Source organism: Anthonomus grandis, chromosome 15, assembly GCF_022605725.1.
Source record: "Anthonomus grandis grandis chromosome 15, icAntGran1.3, whole genome shotgun sequence".
Taxonomy (NCBI): Eukaryota; Metazoa; Arthropoda; class Insecta; order Coleoptera; family Curculionidae; genus Anthonomus; species Anthonomus grandis.
The window spans coordinates 6,875,058-6,899,166 of record NC_065560.1 but is presented as its reverse complement, the minus strand read 5'-3'; the positions used below and the strand labels follow the sequence as shown (position 1 = coordinate 6,899,166).

The 24,109-nt window shown below is 34.0% G+C and overlaps 1 protein-coding gene across 1 annotated transcript; it reads right to left on the bottom strand.

Annotated features, from left to right (window-relative positions):
- Positions 1-6,555: 6,555 nt before the first annotated feature.
- Positions 6,556-23,717, bottom strand: LOC126745355 (HEAT repeat-containing protein 1). Its single transcript, XM_050453159.1, has 4 exons — positions 23,581-23,717; positions 22,349-23,522; positions 14,305-16,865; positions 6,556-8,651 (listed from the first exon to the last, which is right to left on the bottom strand). Exons 2-4 carry the CDS (start codon positions 23,482-23,484, stop codon positions 6,580-6,582), a joined length of 5,769 nt encoding a protein of 1,922 aa, XP_050309116.1. The 5' UTR covers positions 23,485-23,522; positions 23,581-23,717; the 3' UTR covers positions 6,556-6,579.
- Positions 23,718-24,109: the final 392 nt, after the last annotated feature.

Here is a 24,109-nt window from a genome sequence, read left to right as displayed (position 1 = left end):
CTTCCTTGAAAAATAAAACCCAAATTTATTAAAAAAAAACATTCTTATAGTACCAAAAAAATTAAATTAATAAACTTGCATACAAATTAAAACGCATATATACAGGAAATCAGTTTAGGTCTCAATCACCATCATAAAATACTTCTAAGCTATTTACGCACCCAAGTTCAATATCCTATTTATTGCCCTTTTAAACTTGTTTGGTCAATTTATTCGTAAAATAGTTTTTTATAAAATAGGTTCTTGTTGAAAAAGCAATTTCAACAAGAGCCTAGTGTGGTAATGGAGGTCCGAAAGGAAAAGAATACCGGCTGGAATATTTAATCCAAAATTTTTTATCCCACATTAGAAAAATAGAAGACAACAGGAGTCTTGGACCCTTGCATCTTGAATTGAATAAATTTAACGTAACAGTGAAGTTAGGAGGGCTGTTGAACATAGAGGTCTACGGTCAATGATCGTTACAAGGGGCCAATATTATTGGAAAAAACAATAATGCGCTCTCTAGTCTGACAGATTTTTTGACACTCAGACAACACATAAGTATTTTCGAGATATTTCAAATTACGCACTTGCGTGCTGGACTTTACACGTCACGTCATTTTCTAGTGAGACAGACAAGGACCCAGCTATGCTAGCCTTAGACTCCCAGGATTATCATCTCCTATAAAGATTGTGCATCTCCGGAGACTCTTTTAGTCAAGTAGACTCTTTAGTAATGCAACATTTGGTTGGGAAACTATCTAACAAGTAAGTCCACCGAGTGGCCAGATACCCAAACACGCTAAACCCTATAGGTCAGTTTTACCAGTTCCTCTAGCGCCTTTATACACTCCAGTAGAGATAGTTGCAGTTTTACCGGCTTATTAGACCCTTGCACCATAAATATAGCTAAATATCATTTTTTGCACAAAGGTTGAATAAATATTGCTTACACACAGCTAGGCCTTAAAAAAAGGCATTACATAATGCATGTAAAACTTAAAACCTTTAAGAGTTGACCTTGATAACGACTTGAAATCAAATATTTTTCTGTATCTAAATAAGAGGCTATAAATATTAAATATTGTTGCTGTGCCGATACATCCTCGTTTAAAAAATTACTTAACATCTCCATATAGGTACTTAAAATTCCTCTTCTTCGCTTCAGAGAAGTTCTTTGACCAAATTGGCAAAAAAAACCATGGTCATGGTTTGGGTCATTATACCCGAAATACCACCTTCAGGTAACGCTGTTTATTTAAAAAAAAAAAACAGCCGCTTAGTAACCACTTTTAATTTGAACTAGCGAAGGCGAAATAACGGATTTTCTACTTCTCATCTGCAAACTATACGATCGAAATCAAAAACTGTTGAAAAAGTCAATACACTCTCGATTGTTTCGGGTTCGCTTCTAGCGAGTTTGGTCGGTTGGTTCATTGCCTTAAACGAATCTTTTTTAAATGAGAGTTTTATTTAATTATAAAATTAATTAAGATAATGACGAATTCTACTAGGGTGATTTGTTTAAAAAGACGGTATTACAAAGGAGAGTTATTCATTTATTACGTATTTATTTTAGGGGACATCTAAGACATATACTAGTAAAGTCTTAATAGTATTCGAATACTTCAAGCCTCAATAGGTATAATTTTTAATAGAAATTCATGTAATTTGCTGCTCTAAATATTTTTATCATTAATATTATTTAGTTCATTATTTTTTTTGAACTTCATTAGTGTATTAATATTTGAATAAATCAAAAGACAACAACGCAAAGTCTCGTCTCCAGAGCACCATCAGACCTAAAAATGTAAACAACACAAATAAAATTACAAAAAGACCTTAAAGTAAATTGTAAAATATACCTTAAGTTTAAATACTGACGCCACAAATATATAAAAAAACAGCAACATAGAAGTCGAGTACAAGAAAAACAACAAAAAGCCCACATAAGAGCTAGTCATAACGAGAGAATTAGGATTTTTACAAGTACATGTAAACACAAAACAAACAAATCACTTGACTTATAAATCAGTGCCGTAGCAGTCCCAGCAATTTCTAAATTGATCCATCCATCAGGTTTCAAAAAGCATTGGACATTGTAGATATCACCAGCCTGTAGACATAGATGCTTTTATCAGATCCAGAGACCAAGAGCAACTTGGGAGGATTGTTAATAACAATGGTATGAAATAACGGTGAAAAATAGTAATTTTTTAAATACTATTATAATTTTTAAATAATTTGAACCTTTTAAAAGCTGCAACATCCTTCTAAAGTGAATTTATACTAAATTTATGGGCGTCATTTTCTTTCTCAATGGAAGTCGGGTTATTTAGACTCCATCATAAATTCACTAGAAAGAAGGTTTCCCGAAGATAACTTATGTTACCATATTCTTTAGTTCATTTACATCCAGGTTAGCACTATACAAAGGCATCGCATTATACCACGTAGAAGTTTGATCGAAAAGACATTCAGTACATTGAGAAGCATAAAGGCTTCGAACAACGATGGTGGAAACTCGTTTGACTGGTAAAAAAATTATGGATAATTTAATTAAGTATATGTTTTATTGATTCATATCATACCTTTTTTATAGATTTATAATTAACACGTTAATCCCTATGTGTATCAAAAGTAATACGCAAAAAGATTTGTAAATCAGCCTATGTGTATATTTTTTGATACACGGATATTTGGCGTATTCAACGTGCTGTGTATTTCATCCGAACACAGTTACCACGTATTTGTATGGGCTTTTTAATACTTTTAGGTTCTGGTAACTAGTTTTTTTTCCTAGGTTGTTAAAAATTGTTATGTAAGTCCGGCAACTATTATTTTTAGGATCTGTGTTTGTTTACAGTTCGGTCATCGAGTGCTTGTACGTCTTGCTAGTGACGATTTTCGCACGCAAATATTCCGGGTAGAAAAAAACGTGCTCTTTCGGAGTTAGAACTTGCCAATTTAGCTGAAGGTTGTTAGCGATATTGACGAGCCATTTGATGATTCAGATGCAGATCCATGGTACGCTGAGAGTTCGGAATATGATAGCGAGGAATCTGCCGAAAATAATAACAGCAACCTCAAGTACCGAAAAACCAAGACCAGCCACAACAGGTAATATTTGTATTTTTATATTATACCCTCAATAATAAAAATTATGTCTATTTTTAGGGTACCAGTAGTGATGACGAAGATCAAGATATAAATTTAGTTGGTCCCCAAGTTCAAGCGGCAAGAGTACAACCAAACGTAATTTGGAATGATGTTGATGAAGAGAATCTTAATAAATTTCCAAATCCACAAGAGGATAGTACATTAAGTCCGATTGTCGAAACGCGTCATGACGACAGCCCGCTTTCTTTTTATAGGCTATTAGTTTCTGATGAATTGCTTGACCTTCTCGTAACTGAAACAAATCGGTACGCCCATCAAAAGATTATTGCTGGTATTGTCAATGAGTCTATCTCAAAAAACTCAATTCTCGCCAACTGGAGTGACACAAATCACAAAGAAATGTTAAAATTTATTGGAATCCCTATATGGATGAGCCCAAAACCTCATCTAAAACATTTTTGGAACACTAGTTTTATTTCTAAAACTGATGGCTGCCAGGAAACTCCGTTTATATAGATGAATTCATGGTTCCTTTTCGAGGAAGGCTATCATTTTTGCAATATATACCTGGAAAAAGCCATAAGTATGGCATAAAAAATTTTAAGCTGTGTGCTCAAGGTGGTTACACGTACAACTTAAAAGTTTATGCTGGCAAGGAAGTCCGATCCATGGATCAACCAGTAGCAACTCAAGTAGTAATAACGTTAATGCAACCTATTTTGAACAGCAGTAGGACCTTAGTCACCGACAACTATTACCCAAGTGTTAGTTTATCTCACCTACTGAACGACAATGAGACTCATTTAATTGGAACACTGCGAAAAAATAGAAAATACAACCCTAAACGTGTCTTTGAGTAAAAATTAAATCGCAGAGAAATGCTGTGTCAAGCGAGCAACACGAACGTGTCTCGGACCAAATATCTTCCTATAATAATCCCGTAAGGCGTTCTTTGAAATGGTATCGGAAAGTGGGGATAGAAGTCATAGCAAGTACTAGCGTTGTCAATGCACTAAAACTGTGTAATAAAGCTTTAGACAAAAAATGGATATTACGACTTTTAGGGAGAGCCTTGTTGAGAGTTTGTGCAAGGACAATGAAGATGTTCATGTTCCTCTCCTGCCAGCATTAACTCATCGATTGGAAGAACAAGCAAAGAGAGGCAGATGCGTGGTTTGTTATAACTATTACTCAGAAAGATACGGAAGAGCGCATGCATCCAAAAATTTGAAACAATGTAACACTAGATGTTCAGGATGTACAGACAAAAAAATTTTATGTTTAAATTGCTTTTTCAAAACACATAATGTATCCAAAAAAATGTAAATTTAAGTCCAATGTAAGTTTTTCTACTTTCTTTAAAAAAATTGTGTACCTATTGGTTTTCATACATGCAGGTTAATATAACCGTAATGAGTAAATGTCAGCTTCTGTGAACTGCGTGTATCAAAAATATACAAGCATTCTAAAATCACTACTTTAAAAAAAAAATCCTGTTATTGTATGTCTTGACAAGTAATTTTCAAAACAATTTATGAAAAAAATTTTAGTTCGGGTACATCATTTTTGTGAAACCGGGTGCAGGGGTCAAAGTGTTAAGTGTAGGTACAGGAGAAATGGTTAAAGAAAATGAGGAAAATTTATTTTATTAACAGTTTTTTATTTTTTTTTATTTTTATTAACAGTTTTGCTAATAAAGACCAATGCCGTTTGATATTTGTACAGAAATATAAATACACTATGTCTTTGGTATATATACACAAAATGTTGATTGATATATTTTGGATGTATAAATGAGATTGCCTTCCACCCTATTCGATTCAAAATAATTTCCTGCCTACGTCCTTCTTTACATTACCTGCATTTGGTCAGACGAATATTTACAGGTTTGATCTAAAATTCAACATCTCTGCAGATCGATCAATTTGTCTTAACTTGTCGACTTTAAATCAATTAAAAAGAACTTCACGGAAAAATTATGCAAGTTTAACGAACTCTTAAAATGAATCGCCAAACATATCCAAAAATTAATTCTTAATCATGCGGGTGACGAAACACCTGTGTGTGTAGATCCCACAATAATGTTTCCGAAAAAATATGATCTCGCATGGGTTTTACCCGTAAATTGAGCGGCTCCATCATCATCATCAACTATCAGGAACGATAATTTACTGCGAAAAAAAACTGTACGCAGGCCTACTTCCACAATCCACATCGAAAGAGTGAGTAACCTCGAGCGATCAAACAAACAACAGAAGAAGAACAAGAACGTTACCAATTTCTTCTAGACTTGACCGCGAACGCGCTTTATTCCTAGGTCATTGGTATACATTCGCCAATATCATCGGGTTGACAAAGCGAGACCGAGATATGCAGGTGAGCGTGCGAAAGAGCGAGACCAAGCGCAGGTCGACGAACCTCTTACCGTCTAACTGTTATAAGTTGCATAAGAGGTCTTCCCGTTAGCGAGACAACTTTCATTTGAGATCTGCGAATTGTTTCGGTAAAGTTTAGGAGCAAAGAACTTCGATGGGGAATTGACAATCTCTTTATGCAGGTTATAAGATTTCATAAGGTTGATAAGGTGTTGAACTTGATGGTACTCGGTTTTGTATAATGTTTGTAGGCCAAAAATTATGCTTCAATGTAAGAAATAAAGCAACTTGTTATAGCAACCTTATATGCTTTTGACATTATATTTTAATGTTTATTATTGACATAATGAAGTGATGTTACCTAACTTATGACACCCCATCTGCATAATGCACACACACACACATTTTGAGCTAATTGTATTTTACTTTTATACATTTCTGTGAGATAGTTGTAGTAAACAGAGTAACAGTAGTCTATCTTGAATCTTTCCCTTAATTAACTTTAAAAAATAAAGTTTTTTGTCTTCCGACACTCTTAATTATCAAAAGTAGTGGTTGCCTTTATCTTGAAGTGTCAGAAAGTACAAACCATATTAAGAAAACTCAACCTTGCCTAGTACAGTACCATTTTAGCCTGTAACGTAAAAATTAGTACTTTAATGGAAAAATCGTACATAATAAAGTTATACGCTGGAAAATTTACTATCAAAAGGTACTATTTTTTTCCAAATATTGACAGTTTTAGAAAAAATCGGTTTTGATACTCAGCAAAGTGAGAAAACTCAACTTACATTTTGGCCTCTGATTTATTAGTTTAATGAAAAAAATGTATCTTCTAACGTTATGGAATGGAAAATTTCCGATCAAAAAGTATTTCTGGATATTAAATTGCTTTACTATCTCCAAGTTACGGATATACTCGTTAAAATTGTGTAATTTCAGTCTTAAACACGCCCAACTCATTAGTTTGTAGATTCTTCAATTGCTCTTCGAAAATATCCACCAATTTTTCAATAAACTGTCAAAACATTTATTGATAATCAAAAATTAGGTTACAATGTAAGAAATAAAACACATATTATAACGTTATAATATTTTTATTTTAAAAATACTTCTGCAACGGTTCTCCTAACATCTTCTCCATTTCCCTGATAGTTTTCTGACATGCCTTCTCCACTCTTTCGTCCTCGTCTTCCAGCAATTCTGCCAAAAATGGTATCGTTTCAGGGAGTAGTGGCAGAAAATCTTCCCTAAGCTTTCCAACCACTTCTCCTAAACACTTCAAGGCAATTAACCGAATTTCCGCGTTTGAGTTGCGCATCTTCAAAAGTATTTGATAGTTCATCTCTTTCCACAAGGTATCGTCTGCTACTGCCACTGAAAACTGGACTATGGTTGGTATGATAAGAGTCTCCGCGTTTTTAACCAGATTGTCGATACCATCCAGCTCGGTTTCAAGTAAATCTACCATAGGTTGCATCAGAAGTTCAAAATTGTCCCTATTGATCAGCTTTTTGTTGTCATAAGTAAATATAACTTCTAAGGTGCGAAGTACGTAGGTCAGAAGCAAAATTGATTTCTTATTATCCTTAAACAACGTCCTAGCATCTCGTAGGATTTCTGCCAAGTTACTTAAGATACTTCCAGCGAATAGCACAAATAGTCCCTTTAGAGACCTTCCGATACTCTCTGATAAGTGATAGAAAGTTATTTGTCTCTCTCTATTGGAGCTTGGAGTCCTCACAGCCCAATCATACAATTTCAAGTAGAACGGCCTAAAACTACTTTCCGAAAGCTTCAAAACAAACGTGGTTATGGTTTTAACAGTTTGGTCTTCCACGAGGTTCGCCACCTCCAGATTACCAGAATACTCGCTACGGAACTGTAATATTTTCAAAGAAAATTGGGTCATTTCCGCCATAACTACTCCCAACTCATTAGATTGTAGATTCTTCAATTGCTCTTCCAAAATATCCACTAAAGCCACCAGGGCATTAAAATACTTCTTTTTCAATAAACTGTCAAAACATTCATCAATGATAGGTAAGAGAATTCTGGGTGGGATGACTGAGGCTAGTCTTTTCTTGATTAACTGTAATCGTCCAACTAAAGCTTGCGTTTTAGGGTCAGCTGTGTCCATATCCCATTTACTACTTAAAATAGAAATCTCCACCAAGAGTTTTTTCAAATACGGGCTCAAAAAAGCCGCAAAACTCTCAAGCAGTTTACAAACAGTGGTCAAGACACTTAGTAAAAGCATGCTGGATGTCTCTTGGTACTTCTGGGATTTTAATACACTCAAAAAACTTGGCATAAAAAGGGATAGGGCTTGGATTCCGTGAGCTCTTAGGACCACACAGAGTTCCGCCAAGCACAATATAACCGAGGCCAACAGGTTATCTCTGGCTTTACCAGAATTAAGAATTTCAGCCACAAACTCGAGAATCGGTAAGAACTTCTCAGGCTCCTCGGCTCCCAGACGCTTGGCGATCAGTTTTAACGATAACAGAGCAGTTTGCACTAAAGTTTCTTGTTCGAGTTGCAAATTTTCCTCTTCTTCGACACTTTTAATAATCAAAAGTAGCGGTTTTAAAATATTAAACAGCTGCTCTTCATCTTGAACCGTGAACCAATTTAAATTGCTTTGTAATTTGTTGTTTAATAGTTCCAACGCTTTCTTCCTAACAGTCAAGATGCTGTGTTGTAACAATCCGTTAATAACAAGCAAAAACATGTGAGGAGTCAACAAGTCGTTCACATGGTCCAAAAGGTCGTAGCTATGATAAAGTACTGTTTTCCAATACATCCCTTGAGGGCTCCCTGAAGATTTTTCTGAGACTCTTTGCACCCGTTGTATGTAGGACAAGATATTCACGATGATTTTTTTATAACTTTGTTCTAATTTGATGGTATCCTCATTGCCCAAGGATGAAATTTTGTTAACAAATGGCGGGTAGCACAGCAGTTTGCTCAAGTAAGTGACGATAAGGTACTTATAGTGTCGATACTGTTTGGCATTGAACTTTGTTAAAGATGGGTCAGTTACCGTATTGTCTTTTTCATCGGGAAGTGTTTTGAGGTACTCGGTCATTTTTACGCAGGCGTGAAGGGCAACACTCGGAGGGAATTTTTCGCATAGCAGTAAAGCGAACTCGATCCGTTCAGAGATGGTTCCTAAAAATAAGTTGTGTAATTAATAAGAATGTAAATCGAGCAACTTTTTTTTTTAATACATAGCTAGTTGGGTATTTTTAGGGCCAACTAATAAATGAGATGAAAATAAAAAAATTTTACTTTTTGGTGTATTTGTTTAGGATGAGGATTCAAAAGCGAATTGACCTTGAAACAGATATTATGTTAAATGGGCAAGGTGAACAAATTAAAGAAATCTACTTATAAAATTGACTATTTATTATTTAAAGCTAAAGAAGAGATTTGTTATGAATTAGAGGTTATTTATAAGCTAAAACCACTTCGCTTTTTTAAGAAAAACCTGCTTTTAGTTTCCAAAAACTATTCGGTAGTCAAAAAATATATATCATGTTTTTGGCACCATCAAACCCCGGTAATAAGAACTTATTACTCTTTTGAAATACTATTACTAATAATAAAATATTCAACATATGAAGGGTACAGGGAAAAAACCAGATATGTAATTTCTTTTCACATTAGAGTAAATTGAATTTTAATGTTCAAATCCAATTATTTTTATTTCCAAAACGAATATAAACATGCAGTTTACATAAAACAGAAGTTAATATTATTATAAAGTATTATGACTATAGTTTTTTGGTTTAGAAAACTGAATACGGCTTTATTGCAAAAAAATCTGCATCACTCAGGGTTTTGCAGGAACAAAAGCAGCAATGTCATTTGAAACCGACAAAAACCAGCTGCTTTTATTTTTGAAATAAAAAAGAAGATTTAATTTTTAATGTTTATTTATCAACATATTATTATAAAGTAAGTTAGAGATGAGCCAGGTTTTGAAAAAATGTCACGGCTTTTGGACTGCAAAACCTCATGAGGCTCATTAGGTCGTTAAACTTAGCCTTTGCAATTGGTAATGAACCTGTAAAAAAATTACAAAAATTTCATTTTTATTTAAAACTTTCTTATAACTGACCATCGTATACCGGAACGGACAGCAAAAATTCTCCGCATCTTAAGGCTGAATTTCGGTCAAAGCGTTTTCGTATTAATCCAGACAAAACTGGTCAAGAACGGTAGTAGATAAGGCGGCTATGATCAGATGATGCCACTATTTCCTTCAAAATCTGGATTTTAAATGGGCATTTTTGTAAATATATTGTGTCTAAAAACGATTTCCAAACCAGTATCATATTTTGTGACACACTCACTACAACAAACGGCGATGGTTTGAAGCGGGAATGCCTAATGACTTCTTCGAACTCTTCCGGGACCTCAAAGGGGCTCTTCAAATCCCACAATCCTACATTTTTGTCACGTTCCAAATAGGAGTGTCCTCTTATAGGGAATGTGATTTTTATTTCATTCAGATTATGAATGAACCAAATGAATAAATCCAAAAAAGTTTTTATTTTGTCCTCCGGCAGAGTCAATTCAACATCGTCGTCTAAATAATTATTGATAAAATGGAGAAGAAAAGATGCAACTTCGTTTGATCCTTTTTTCCTCCTTTTTGCCTCTCCTTCATGATAGGTATAAAAAATAGATTGACCCGAAGAAAGGACATGTACATTAAAGGCGTACATAGACAATTGGCGTTTATAATACACGTCGTTAGTGGCAATTTTAGGAATTGAAATATTTTTTGCAAAATCAATGCAGATAGCTTCCTTTTTGTTGCTTTTTTGGCTTGCCTTTTCCTTGAATAAAACGCCTTAGCCTTTCTTTTATGCAACTCGTTCATAAATGTTAATTCTCTAATTTCATCAGTATCAGTCAAACTTTTAAGCTTAATTTAAAATTCATCACACGTTGCGCATGTGTCACTTCTAGGGTATCCAAAAGCAATATTGAATTCTTTATTCATACGAGACTTTAGCATTTAGATGCTTTTCCTTAAAGAGGTTAAACATCTTTTTGATTGTAAGTTCTTCTGGTAAATAGGTTTTTTTGTATCTTTTAGGCTATAGTGGCTCTGACGACCCTTAAAACTTTTGATGTGGTCCCATACCAAACCTTTTGTTAAGTCGTCCAGCTTCCTATGAGTTGCACTATGCTTTCCACGTCTGTCCTTAGGAGCTGCACCACTTCGTTTGACGCTTTCCTTTATATAATTTATTTTATTTTTTGTAATCCCATGAATGGAACAAAAAGCTTTGGCACACACCGGAATATCACCATCGCGAACTCGAACTCGATACGCATAACTTGCATCATGGAAACTGGCAGTATTCTCGTTTTGACGAGGTCTTCTATGCTGGACAGGTAAGACTGTAATTAAACCGGCTAAATAATAATTTTGCTCATCGTGAGAGCTCAGAGCATTAAAATGTCTTAATATTTCTGCTCTTTGCGCCTCATTAAGTACCTCAAAGCACTTTAATCTTGAGCAATTACAAGGCTGTCTAGCTTCATAAGTGGATAACTTCAACATTTTGGACCGGTTCTCTTTCTTTTTTTTGAAGGCCTAATTTTGTTCTCAACGCATCTCTCCGAATCACTATTAGCCATAATGGTTTATTATTAATCACACAGACAAACAAGAAGTAACACTTTTGCGGTTACAATAATACTGGCACGTTTTTTAAAAACGAATATTGCACCAGCCGGTTTGTTTACATGACATCGCTGGTTTTTTCCCTGGACGTTTGGACTAAGCTGGTTTTTATTCGGTACACTATATTTTAGATACTAATTTACGGAAGACTACGGTGGTTGTTTCCCGGTTTTAGTACTCTAAAATAAGCGTCTTCATTCGAAGAATTCAATGGCGCCTCTACCGAGATTTTCAATAAAAAGTGACATATCTGGTTTTTCCCTGTACCCTTCATATATAACTCATTTTTTGTATTGTTGTGTTTTTCATTTATTTCTGTTTGCTGGGGGGAGGGCTAACGATGCCTTTATATGAATAAAAATTATAAACAAATATGTACATAACTGTAGATTTTGCTTTTTTTAAAATCTTGATTTAGAAAGGTCTATAAATAATTCTTTTACAGCTGAATTTATAAAGTATTTCAGTTGACCAAAGCGAACAAGGATAAAGGAAAACAATATAATCAATTTCCGTTAAGTTTATCTAGTTATAGTTACTGTAAATATTTTTTAATAGGGTCAGGGACATGCATAGAAATGGTTTTTTAATTATTTCATCGATAATAAATGAAAATAGTTTTCTTTGTATTACCATTAAATGAATAAATAAGAGTTATTAGTCCGCTTCAATTACATTTAATTTTGCTAAAATTATTTAAATATACTTATATTTTCATAAGTGGTTTGCATTTTGTTAAGTTTATTAACACTAAAACTATGTATGTATTTAGTTTGGCCGTTCTAATAAAATGAGCTGAAGTCAGTTGATACTGGTGAAGATGTTCCTTTCGATGCTAAATTTTTACGCACATTTTGAGGAGTAGTCTTCTACTCGCAGTAGTATCACAAGAAATAGCGTATATCTCTCACCTTACTATTTCAAGTTACTTTCAATGAATGAAAGCTAGCACGGAGAAAAATTGTGGTTATGTATTTCGTCTCCAAACCCGGAATTAATAGAGCTGATTACACTACTTTTCCCTTTGGTTTTCTGGTTGCCCTGCCCTAAAGAAGCAACAAGCAGAAATACGTGTCAAAATTCTGTTTTTTTTAAACTACTTTATTGCTCTTTGGTTCGTTCCTTGCTTAAATGTGCGTCTGTAATTTGGTCCTCTCATTATGATTGTCATATTGAATGCATCGAGGATGTATATATTTTCGTAATCAGTTAGCAGTTTGATATTCTTGATCTTAAAATCAGGCGGCGTCATGATGATTCTTTACCCTTTTATAAGATCTTAAATCGTTTATGTTATTGTCCTACTAGCTTGTGAATTGTCCTTGAGAGAACACTCTACATATTATTGTCGATTTTGAGCCGCTTGATTGATGCCAGTTTAAGGTTTGAGAACCATGTTTTGGGCCACAGATTTTTTTTATTCTTGTTTTATGTCGGTTTTTGCATTTTCTTTTTATTCCTTCAGTTTCTTGTTTGAAGATTTTTTATAAGTTTGAAAAAACTACTACTATTGAATATTAGTGTGGAGTTAATTGGGACCATTTTTTGAATGTAATTAATATTTACGATGCGCTTTCAGAGTTCTATCATATATTAAATATGGCTATAGCTTTGTTTGTGCCTCTTAAGAGATTTAAAACCTCGTCTTTTCCCAGTTGGTTTTCAGGGTAGTTAAAGCACTTGATCTAGCAAATGAAAGTTTCACATAAGAAATATCAGTATAGTCATACTGTTGCAGACTACGAAGTCTTTTCAGATCTTAGAGGTAGGTGCAAAACTCTAACGGAGACTTGTTAGCAGAACTTTATTTCAAATTTGGACCAATTACTTTATATAAACCCCAGAAGTTTAATAACAGGAGAGCAACAAATAGGCTTCCTGATTTGATGACATATAGTAATGGGGAGTTTGCAGGTTGTGAACAAATTGCAGAGGGATGTGCCAAGTTTTTTTCTACTGCCTATAATGAAAATAATAATGTCTGACCTTCGCGGCAGACTGGTGTAAACATGACTATTCCAAATCCTAAATTATCTGTTGGATTAATTTTTGATAAGATCTTTCGATTAGCCCTTAAACTTAGTGCTGGCCTCATCTAATCATTTTTTGAGAAAATCTGTATGTGCCATCTTTTATCCCCTCTTTATTTTATTCTGTAGGTTTTTTTCATCCCTCCTTCCAGGCTCTGACAGATTTCAGCACAGGTACAAATTGGTGATGCTAGGTCACACCTTATCAGTAGTTTGGCTTTGAATGTGGGTAAATGCAGTTACATTAGTTTCTACAAAAGAAACAAACAAGTAATTTCCTGCTATACTATTGATAGTGTTAATCTTAGGTACACTGAAGTAGTAAAAGACCTTGGTATCTTTTTTGATGAACAATTGGATTTTAATATCCATGTAAATATTCTTATAACTAAAGCATCTAAGGTCCTTGGTTTTGTCCTGCGCAATTGTAAAGACATATCACTTGCTGTCTCTTTGTTGGAGTATGGATCAATATTAATGGTCTCCTTTTTAATACGATTTTTACGATTCTGCCTTTATAAACTTCACAGTTCAGAGTTCAACAGTTCCTAATAACCATTGTTATGATGAAGCTAAATATGTGAAGTTTACTTAAGAGACGCACTGAGAATGATTTAATGTTTATTTATAATGAATCTGTCAAAGTAAGAAAAAAGTTATTAGTAAACAATGTTTATTTATGTATTTTTTATTATATTTAAAAGCCTCACAACCCTAACTTAACGAAAATATGTCCGGGTTCCAGGAGGATACACAACTCACCAATATATAGAATGTGTGATTATTTTAATTTTAATGCCTCTGACCTTGATATTGCTATTACAGAACACAAAACACCCCCATTGCCCCATGCGATAAAATTTACAAAAATTTTTATAGACAAGTAATAAGAAAAAAATAATAATGTATTACAATGAATAATTGTGTTGTAATGAATATATTCGTAATGTTGCTGAAAAATCAAGTTGAAGAAATTATTCCTTCTGAATGCCAGCAAATATACAAAAGTGTGTCCCTCAAATATTATCCAATTTGTCAACCCTCCTAAAAAATTAACAAAACATGCTACTAACCCTCTGAAACATTTTACCTTTTTCGTTTTTCCTCTTTTCCCTGCCCGTCTGGAACACCTCCGCCTCCAACGTCAACAACAAAAACAAATGAAACGTCTCCTCCACCTTGGTCTTCTCCAGCAATTTCAAATATAATGGGGCCCGTCTGTGTTCCGGTACATCCAACAGAGCATCCACGAACACCCGCAGCACGTCACCTAAAGTGGTCACGTGATTCCCGTCGACCAACACCGGCACGATTCCATCAATAAGTTTACTAATAATGTCAAAACTGTACGCGTCGTCGTGTCGTACCAGGGTGGTACCCATGAATGTGAACACGGTCATGATGTGATTGAGAACTTCATTGGGGATGAACTTTGCCGCGTGAGATAACACCAGAAGGGCGTAGTAGTGGGTTTGCGGGTTCTGTGACGCCCTGATGCACTGAATTACTAACTCCACATTAAAATCGTTGTCTGAGAACTGTTTTTCTTCACTTTTACCGAAGACCAGCAATATTGCGGACAGTATGAGCTGCTTAGGGTACTCCACAGCGGTTTGTTCTTCGAAATCCAAGCACCTTTTTAAGGTGGAGAAGAGCACTGGCAGTAGCAGGTGGCAGTTACGTATTTTCTTTTTGCCCTGGATGAATTCCAGCACGCAAACCCCTTTTTTCCATTCGAGAGTGTCCAAAATGTCTATTGTAGGTAGGGAAAAGTGTTTTCGTGCCCTTTTTGTCGCGGGAGATTTAGCTGATTGTACTTCGACCATCTTTTTCAAGGGTGCAATAACCAAATTGGCATCCAAGTCAATGTGCTTAAATATTTTACTAGTTGTGACAATCAATTCCGGATCCTCAGCCAATGCAGTCACTTCACAGATGACATCCAAAAGTTTCTCCAAAGTTTCCATGGACGTAATCAAATGAATGTCTTTAGAAAGTTGCATTAAAAGTGCGTTTGGTAAGTAAACTTTATCTGTGCCAATGTTAATGTGTTTCTTCATATTCAAAACTTTAAAAATAAATTCCCAGGTGTACGACTTGAGTTTAAGCTGTGCAGCAATGGTTTCATCTATCCTACTGATCATGTTTAACATAATTTCCGCTTGGTTACGATCAAGATCCGCTGCAAAGTCCAAGTTTCTCACAAAATAATTGCAAAGCTTCTCGAAGATACTATGGTTGTTGATAGGGGATAGAATTTGTAGAATTTTAGCTTTAATATAAAGTGGAGTATCTGAGCAGCAAGCATTAACAATAATATTTAAAATGTCGCTATGTTTACATAAAAAGTTAAAACAGATTAGTGGAAGCTGTTCTTGATCTGCTACAATTTCCCTCTTATAAGTTTTAATATGATCCAGCAGTTTCTTGTACTTATCGTTCCGTATTTTGTTTAATTTTGAAGCAACATCAAAAGTTGTAACCCTAATATCTTTATTTGTATGGAAAAACAAAGCTAATAGGCCTAGAACAATGTTATCTGGTAGCAGTACTTCTTCCACCAAGTTCTCACTAACATAATTCAAAACTTTGAGGCATGTCGCATCATCTAAATTACCGGAGACGCAAATATTAATGCAGCAATTTAATTGGTCGGAGCAATCAGATGAAGTTTCAGTTAAAAATATGGTGAAAAGGTTCAGAAGCTTTTCATTGTTAAAAGCCAGATTGCATAGTGCTGATATAATAGAAGGAGCCTTAGGGTCTAATAACCACAACTTTCTAAAACAGTTTTCAATTAATTTGCATGGTATTTTATTTTTGAGAGCTATTTGAAGTTGAGCTTCAAGTGTGTCAGTTGGCTTTTTGCTTATATCTTTTTGAGTAACCATGTCGAATATCTTTAATATTTCAGGCACATCAGACAAAGATAATTTAGGAATAATCAGAGATAATACATATAGAGCACTAAACAGTTTTGTTGAGCTAGGCTGTATAGTTAAACATAACGGTAACTTTTCTATATTTAAGCTTTCTATAAGCTCAGCTATGAATTTTTCTATGCTCAAATTTGGTTCGACTTTAAACAGACTTCTTATTTTATCATTATGTTTTTTGTAAAATGTCAGAACAAATGGCACAACAGTAAGAAGTAAATCCCAATCAAACGCTTGATTTTTCAACAAAAACTCTGCAGCCAACAAATAGCTCTTGAACCATTTTTCAAGTAATATTTTGCCACTCTCAAACAACCCTTTGACGCCATGTTTCAACGTATCAATATCACCCCAATCACCCCTCAGAATTAGCTTCAAAGTATTTTCCACCACCTTGGGTTGTTTATCTTTTAATTTCTTTAGTAAAGCGTCAGTTAAGACGTATTTCCCTTTTAGTTCCAAGTTCTCCAAAGTTTCCTCTGTAATATTCCCTTCGAGAGCATCCAAAACTTTTAAATTCGCTGAAAAATTGCTGCTGATCGTTTTTAAAAATGCTTTTTTATAGTCGGCTAACCCTTGGTCTCTTAGGATAGTTCCTACGGCAAAATCCAGATCTGATTGGTTAGTTTGTTCAAAGTATTGGATTAGAGAAGTAGCCCATTGGTTAACGTCTGAATTTAAAGTAGCTTCTTCGTCCAGTGCATCTAATAGTAACCTAAAAAAAGACATGTTGTATTCAATTTGAACATTCAGTTAAATATGTTAAAGTGCAGTAAATTGTACTGGGGTATTAAAGGTGTTACGAGAAGATGAATTATAATTTCAACTTAAAAATGTAATTTGAGGTAAAATATTTTATTTATTTATTCTAAAAATTTTTTTTTGATATATTTGAATGCCAAAAGGATAAATTTGTTTTTGTGTTCTCAAGAGTTACATTTTTAATTTAAAACTATTAATTCTAATAAGGCTACCATTTGAAGCTTACACGGCAAAAACGACGAAAGTCTATTTTTACGGTAAAAGACAATATTAATACCAAAAAACTGCGCGTAAAAAGTAGAATCGAATGGCCCGGGCTGCTTGGCAATATCGTGCTCCAGGTATAAATGCTTTCAAAATATTTGACTTTTGGAAAGAAATACCATTATCCAGGAGTCCCTAAAGAAAACTGGTAAGGCGCCTAAAGATATGAGAGGTAAATATAAACACGTACATTACATGTACATTGTGCAAAGCCTTCAACCACATCTGCGGCCGTAAAAGATCATATTTGCTCCTTCAGGGGCAGGCAGAGCTACTACAGTCGAAAAAAATCTACAGTCGTGTATTTACCAGACACTCTAACAATAAGAAAAATGAATGAGGATGTATAAGGTATATGTAAATACATTAGAGCCTTGATAATCCGGACATGCGTTACTCCGGATGCTTCAGTAGTCCGAACAGGAATTTTGCCGCTATTATGTACGTTATAGTCCGGATTCGCTTGTACGTGATAATCCGGATCGCGCTGTTTGCAGCCGTTTTGCAAGCTTTGACAAGTTTAAATTGATTGGTAGTTTGCGAAAGTTTAGTTTTTAACGTTACATAGGAATTACAGTTGACACTTATTGCTTCCTGGCCTTCCTACACCAATTCTGGGAAATATGGCTCCAAGACGAAAGCATAAAACATTATCTTTAAAACAAAAGCTTGATATACTGAACAGATTAGAACGTGGCGTGAGTGGAAAAGCCTTAGCTAGTGAATACGATGTAGGCACATCCACAATTTCGGATATTAAAAAGAACAAATTGAGCATTAAAAGGTATGTGCCAAGGTTTATAAAGACGTTTTATTTTTATTAATGTTTTGTATTTTATTTTTAGTTTTATTAGCGGTTGTGATAGCGTACCACAAGCTAGGAAAACACTAAGAAAACCTGAATATCCCAGAATGGAAAAGCGATTGTTCGAATGGTTTTGCAGGCAACGTTCCAGACACATTCCCATATCATATGAAATTTTAGCAGCCCAAGCAAAGCAAATCTACAACGATGTTTATGGAAATGAGAATTTTGCAGCCAGTCGAGGTTGGATCGCAAATTTCAGAAAAAGACATGATTTGAGAGCTTTAAAAATTTGTGGTGAGAAATTATCCAATGACGAAACTGCTGTTGAGCCTTTAAAAATATGTTGGCACAGAAAATGAAAGACCTGAATTTAATTCCTACGCAGGTTTACAATGCTGATGAATCAGCGATGTACTGGAAAATGTTACCGGAAAAAACAATTGTTCGTTCTCAAGAAAATACAGCACCGGGACGAAAAATAAGTAAGGAGCGGGTTACTTTCCTGGCATGTGTAAATGGAGATGGTTCTCACAAATTGAGAATTCTCTTCATTGGAAAAGCAAAAAATCCCTGAGCATTTAAAAATGTACCCATACCCGTAGAGTACAAAAATTCCTGCAATGCTTGGATAACATCTGCAATATTTAAAGAGTGGTTTCATAATTCGTTTATTAGGCAAGTAAAAGAGTATTTAAGAAGCCAAAATCTAACTGAACGTGCTCTTTTAATCATTGACAATGCCTCAAGCCATGGATCGCCAGAAGAACTGAGAAGTGAGGATGGCCATTTCCAAACAATCTTTCTTCCGCCAAATTGCACAGGATTGCTGCAACCCATGGATCAAAATGCCATAAGGTTGACTAAATTGTTTTACCGTAAGAGCCTTTTGGCGCACATTTTATCACAAAATGAAGAAAATGTTATACAGGTATTAAAGACCTTAAATCTCAAAACTTCAACATACTTACTGAGCAATGCATGGTCAAAACTTACTGTAGAGGTTTTACAAAAATGTTGGGAAAAAGTAATTCCAAAAGGAACGGTTTTTGGTAATGATTTAGAATACGAAGCCGATGATCTGATTTCGCTAAAGCAATTACAGGAAAAGCTACGAGTTTTTCACGGATGTTTCGGCTATGCTCCAAACACTAAGTGAAAACGAGATAAATCCTAATGAAGTGAATAACTGGATTGAAAATGATGACAACTTGGTATTAGATGAGATAGAAAGCAACGAAATGCATTATAGCAGCAGCGAAGAATGTCAAGATGATGACGAAAATCAAGGAAGAGAGAAAGGAGTCAAAAATGATGAAGCAGTGAAGGGCTTCTTTAGCCCAATTTATGCTTAAAGTGGGCTAAAGAAAATCGAGCGCCATTGCATGATATTCTTGTTCTTCAAAGACTTAAAGAAATGGCTTTTATGAAAAACCAAGAAAAAGTAAAGCAAGCAAAAATTATAGACTTTTTTAATTAGCTTTATTATGTACCTACTACATAGCAAACATGTAATTTAGTTTATCCTTTTAATTTGTATGTTTTTCTCGTTTATCACATATTTGTAGGCAATTTTTAGTTATATACATATAATATTCCCTAATAAAAAACATATATATATGTAAAAAGACATCATGTTTCAGTAATCCGAATTTTTCGTTAATCCGGATCACCGTCGTTTTTATTAGTTCGGACTATCGAGGCTTTACTGTATATGAAAATGTATAAGGCTTTAAATCTTCCTGATGTTTCATATGAATTTTATCGCAAAGTTTTTAATAATGAGTTCAATATCAAATTTGGATATCCACGCAGTATTTGCGATAAATATACTGCAGAAAAAACAGCATTATTGAAGATTAAAAAGAAAGCAAATAGAAGCAATATCGATGGATTTCCAAAAAAACCTCCCTATACCAAACTTTACAACCAACGATGTATATTATAAACGACAACTTACTTTCTGTTCGTTTAATATTCACGTGCTGTCTACTGCCGACTCCTATTTTTATTGTTACCCCCGAAAATATCGCAGCTAAGAGATCAGAGGAAGTTATTACATTTTTGCATCATTTTATATTTTCGCAGTTAGACTCCAGTGTAAGGGATTTAGTAATATTTTTCGACTCATGTGGAGGTCAAAATAAAAACTATAATCTTTTTAAATTCATTCATTACGTAGTTATTTCCACACGAAGACTTGACAGCATAAAAATGATTTTTCCAATAAGAGGCCATTCTTATTTAGAGTGTGACAGGAATATGGGACTCATTAACCAGCGGACCAAAGATGAAACTGTTGAAGATTGGTTGGATGAATTTAGGAGAGCCCGCACAAAACCTAGCCCATTTAAAGTCATAGAAGTAGATCAGTCCTTAATTCGCCAATGGACTCAATTTCTTTCGCCAAGTTTTAAAGCTGTCAGACCTATTCGCGAAATAGTGTGTGAAGCCATTCATCCTCAAAATATTTCATTTAGAACAAACTACAATGGACCCTTCGAAACTTCTATGATTCGTACCATCGCTATTGTCCCAACTGATGATATAGCAGGAACCCAAGAATTTTTTTTGCCCGACAGAAGTTATACAGGTAATAAATTTATATTTATACCTACTAGCTTTTCTTGATTACTTTTTTTTTCAGATTTGTTGCCAATTAGTCTGGAAAAGAAGACTTGCAACAACTGAAGCAGTTTTGTGGTGACGCTGCCAAACATTTTTTTGAGAGACTTGCTCACAAGGCAACAAATAAAGGATTAAGAGTTAAGAAGCAAATGGAACGGAAAACTGTAGACAAAAAGTAAAAGCTGCGAAGAAATGCGCTAAGAAAAAATAAAATAGAAAAGATAATTCCTATTTTTATGATGCAAATTTCTTACTATTAATGTTTATTATTTACCTTGTTGCAGTAATAGTTCCTAGTATTATCTACTTGACTTGTGGTGGTCAAAAACATTTATTTTTGACTTCCATGACTTTTTGTAATTTTTTTAATGACATACAACGTTTTTGTAATTTTTTTTGTATACTTTCGATTAAATGATAGAAAATAAAAAAAACATAACAGTCTAAGAATAATTTTATCGTTTTCAATGATAAATGGTAACCCGTTGAAAAACATTTTGATTTAAATTTTGAATTATATGATTCCAAATTTAGTCTTTAAACTTTAAAATTCGTTTTCTGGCAAATGAAATAAAAGTGACCTTCATCGTTTTTGCCGTGTAGGCTTCATTTGCAAGCTCTAATTAAAATTTTAGTAGCACAAAGTGGCTATGTATACATGTAATTTTTTACAAGTAATCTAACTGTTTGGGTTTAAGCAAAAGCACTTGCGAAGAGTTTGTCTCTAAATAACACAATTTCTCTAACTCTTTTCATCACAGATTCAACCTCATGTATATATCTGCTCTGATAATAGAACCTTCAGTTAAATTCAGCCTTAACATATAAAATTTGTATGACAATATCCTAAGTTTGCCACATACATAACTTGTGTGACAATCCCACTTAAGATTTTCATCAAACCAAACCCCTAAATATTTAGCAGTTTTCGCTGATTCCATCATATGATCACAGTTGACTATTTGATAAGTTGAACCAGCTTTTGTCACGAATAGCAGATATAATTTAATTTTTCATCATTCAGAGATAATAAGCTATATCAAACCATTCCTTAATTAAATTCCTCCATTATATAGACAGTAAAAACTCAATTCAATGTTAATCTGATTGAAAGGGTTCAAAAATGATTCTTAAGGTTCCTTTAAGTTAGAAGTTTGGTATATATATTATGTGTGTATATAATAACCAGTAAATATTCATAATAGCCAGTATTATTTTATTATATTGTATTAATATAAATTTGCTACATTAACTGGTCATTTCCAACAAAAACCAACTGAACCCTATTCCCTTTAGAAACTATGTAGAATGGCCGGTGAAAGTAATAAATGTATAGATATTTTCCAAATTTACCACTGTCTTTAGTAATTATATATATTAACCCAAAAATATACAGTGAAACAAGACCCAAGAATACAAACCCAAGAATACAAGTTTGCAAAATAAATAAATTGATCCATATAGTTTTTTAGCACATATTTTTTGTTGCCCACTCCTGTATTTTATTAGTATTATTATTATTTTTAATAGTATTGTAAGGCAACAGGAATGTGATATCTGTATTTTACCTTTAAACCTCTGTATATAATCAATTATTTTAGTTTAAAATACACCAGACTCTGAAAATAAATACATAATTCCCATTTAAACTATAGTCTCTATACTTATTCAATCCCTGCATAATCTAATTTTTACTCATTTACATTCTCTATCTCAAAATCCCTTATATTTTCTCTTACCTTAAAATCTCTTGAAAAAATTCAACATCAGAACTAACTTCCTTCACAAAAGACCATAGTAACATCCTTCCGGGGTTTCCATCTTCCTCTGTAACAGCTTTTCTAATCACAGCCCCCAAAAATGGCCCAACACTGTTTCCATTTGCATACAAATAACCCAAACATGGACCTACCCACTCGCTACATTGTTTTAAGCACTTATCTGGAAGCTCTTTATACTGTGATTGTAGCTGATAAGTTAATACTAACAATAGAGATGCTTCTAACTTTAAACTGGGACATTTAAAGTCAGCGGCTTTTTCTACTAGACAATTAAGAAGCTTATCTGATAGATGACCTTTAGATAGTAACCGGGCAACAATTATGTATGATCCAGCAGCAAAATCTGGTATTGGAGAGTTAAGTCCTTTAAGCACTAAGGGAATTAATTGTGTCACAAAGGAATCCGTTAACTCATTAGAGAGTTCTATAGCCCCACAAAAAACTGTACTATAGAAGCTGAAATGGGTTTGTAGAAGACCATAATTTGAATGAACCTCAATTAGTTCACCTAAATACTCACTCAAAGATTTAATTATGCCATGATTTGACAAGGCCTGATAAAATAAATCTAGACGTTGCAAATGTGCTCCAGATTTAGTGATATTTAGAAAATAAAATGGGTCACTGGTTTCATTAAACTTTAATGTCTGAATGAGCCTTATGAATATGTTGGAGCTATAATAAGGTAACACTAGCAAGATCAGTTTGTCTCTATTGTATTCATTGACTCTGTATCGAAAATAAAGCCATTCCAATGCTTTGTGTGCAGGGTTCATTAACACATAGGGAGCCAAAAGCAGCAGAAACTTGTTAATTTTATAATCAAGCTTCTTATTGTCTAATTTCGTTTGCACATTTCTATCAAAGTCCCTGGATGAGGGATGAAACAGCGAAGTCTTAAACTGTGCAAATTCATCATTTTTTTGAATTAGTTTTTCCAAACCTTCAAGAGCGATTTCATATATAACTTCAGTGTTTATCGAGGCAGCTTCTTTAGGATCGAATATTAAAGTAGGTCGCTTTTTTGTTTCTTTTAATACGTTAGTAGATGGAACTGCAAACTTCTGCAGCTGGGCAGCCAAAGAAGTCGACATTTTAGCTGATTTTGATTGTAATATTAAGAAGATGGGATCTACAAATTAAAAAACGACAATAGTGTGAAATTGGTATTGACACATTATGCTACTTACCAACATGTATTTGATGTCCTTATACTAATTGAATACTAACTTAAAGTTTTAAAACAACTACTTGCTAAAAGTAAAAAGTTTTAAAAATTGCTTGTTTATTTTCCGCTAAAACGTCATAGCAAATAAATGAGGTTAGGTCACTACCACGTGCTCATTATTTAATTGACGTTGCTTTGTAGCAACCTAAGGCCTAGTCAACTCTTGCAAACATACACTGGTCAGCGAAAATGATTCATCAATGCGTATAAGCAAGAAAAACCTTCCTTTAATATTCTTAAGATTAATGCTTGATTAATAATATCCAATAAGGTCCATGAATTGTTATTTTGTTGCTTAGAAAACTTATTTTTATTATATTTTTATGTTTTTTCAGAGTTCATGTTCTAATCCAAGCAAAGGGATGCCATCAAAATTATAGGGCACACGAAATTCTTTTAATTGAAATTGCTATACTAAGGACCATATATTGATCTAAAACCTATAGTAATATATTTCGCATTATAATATAACACCTTACCTAATGTAGACA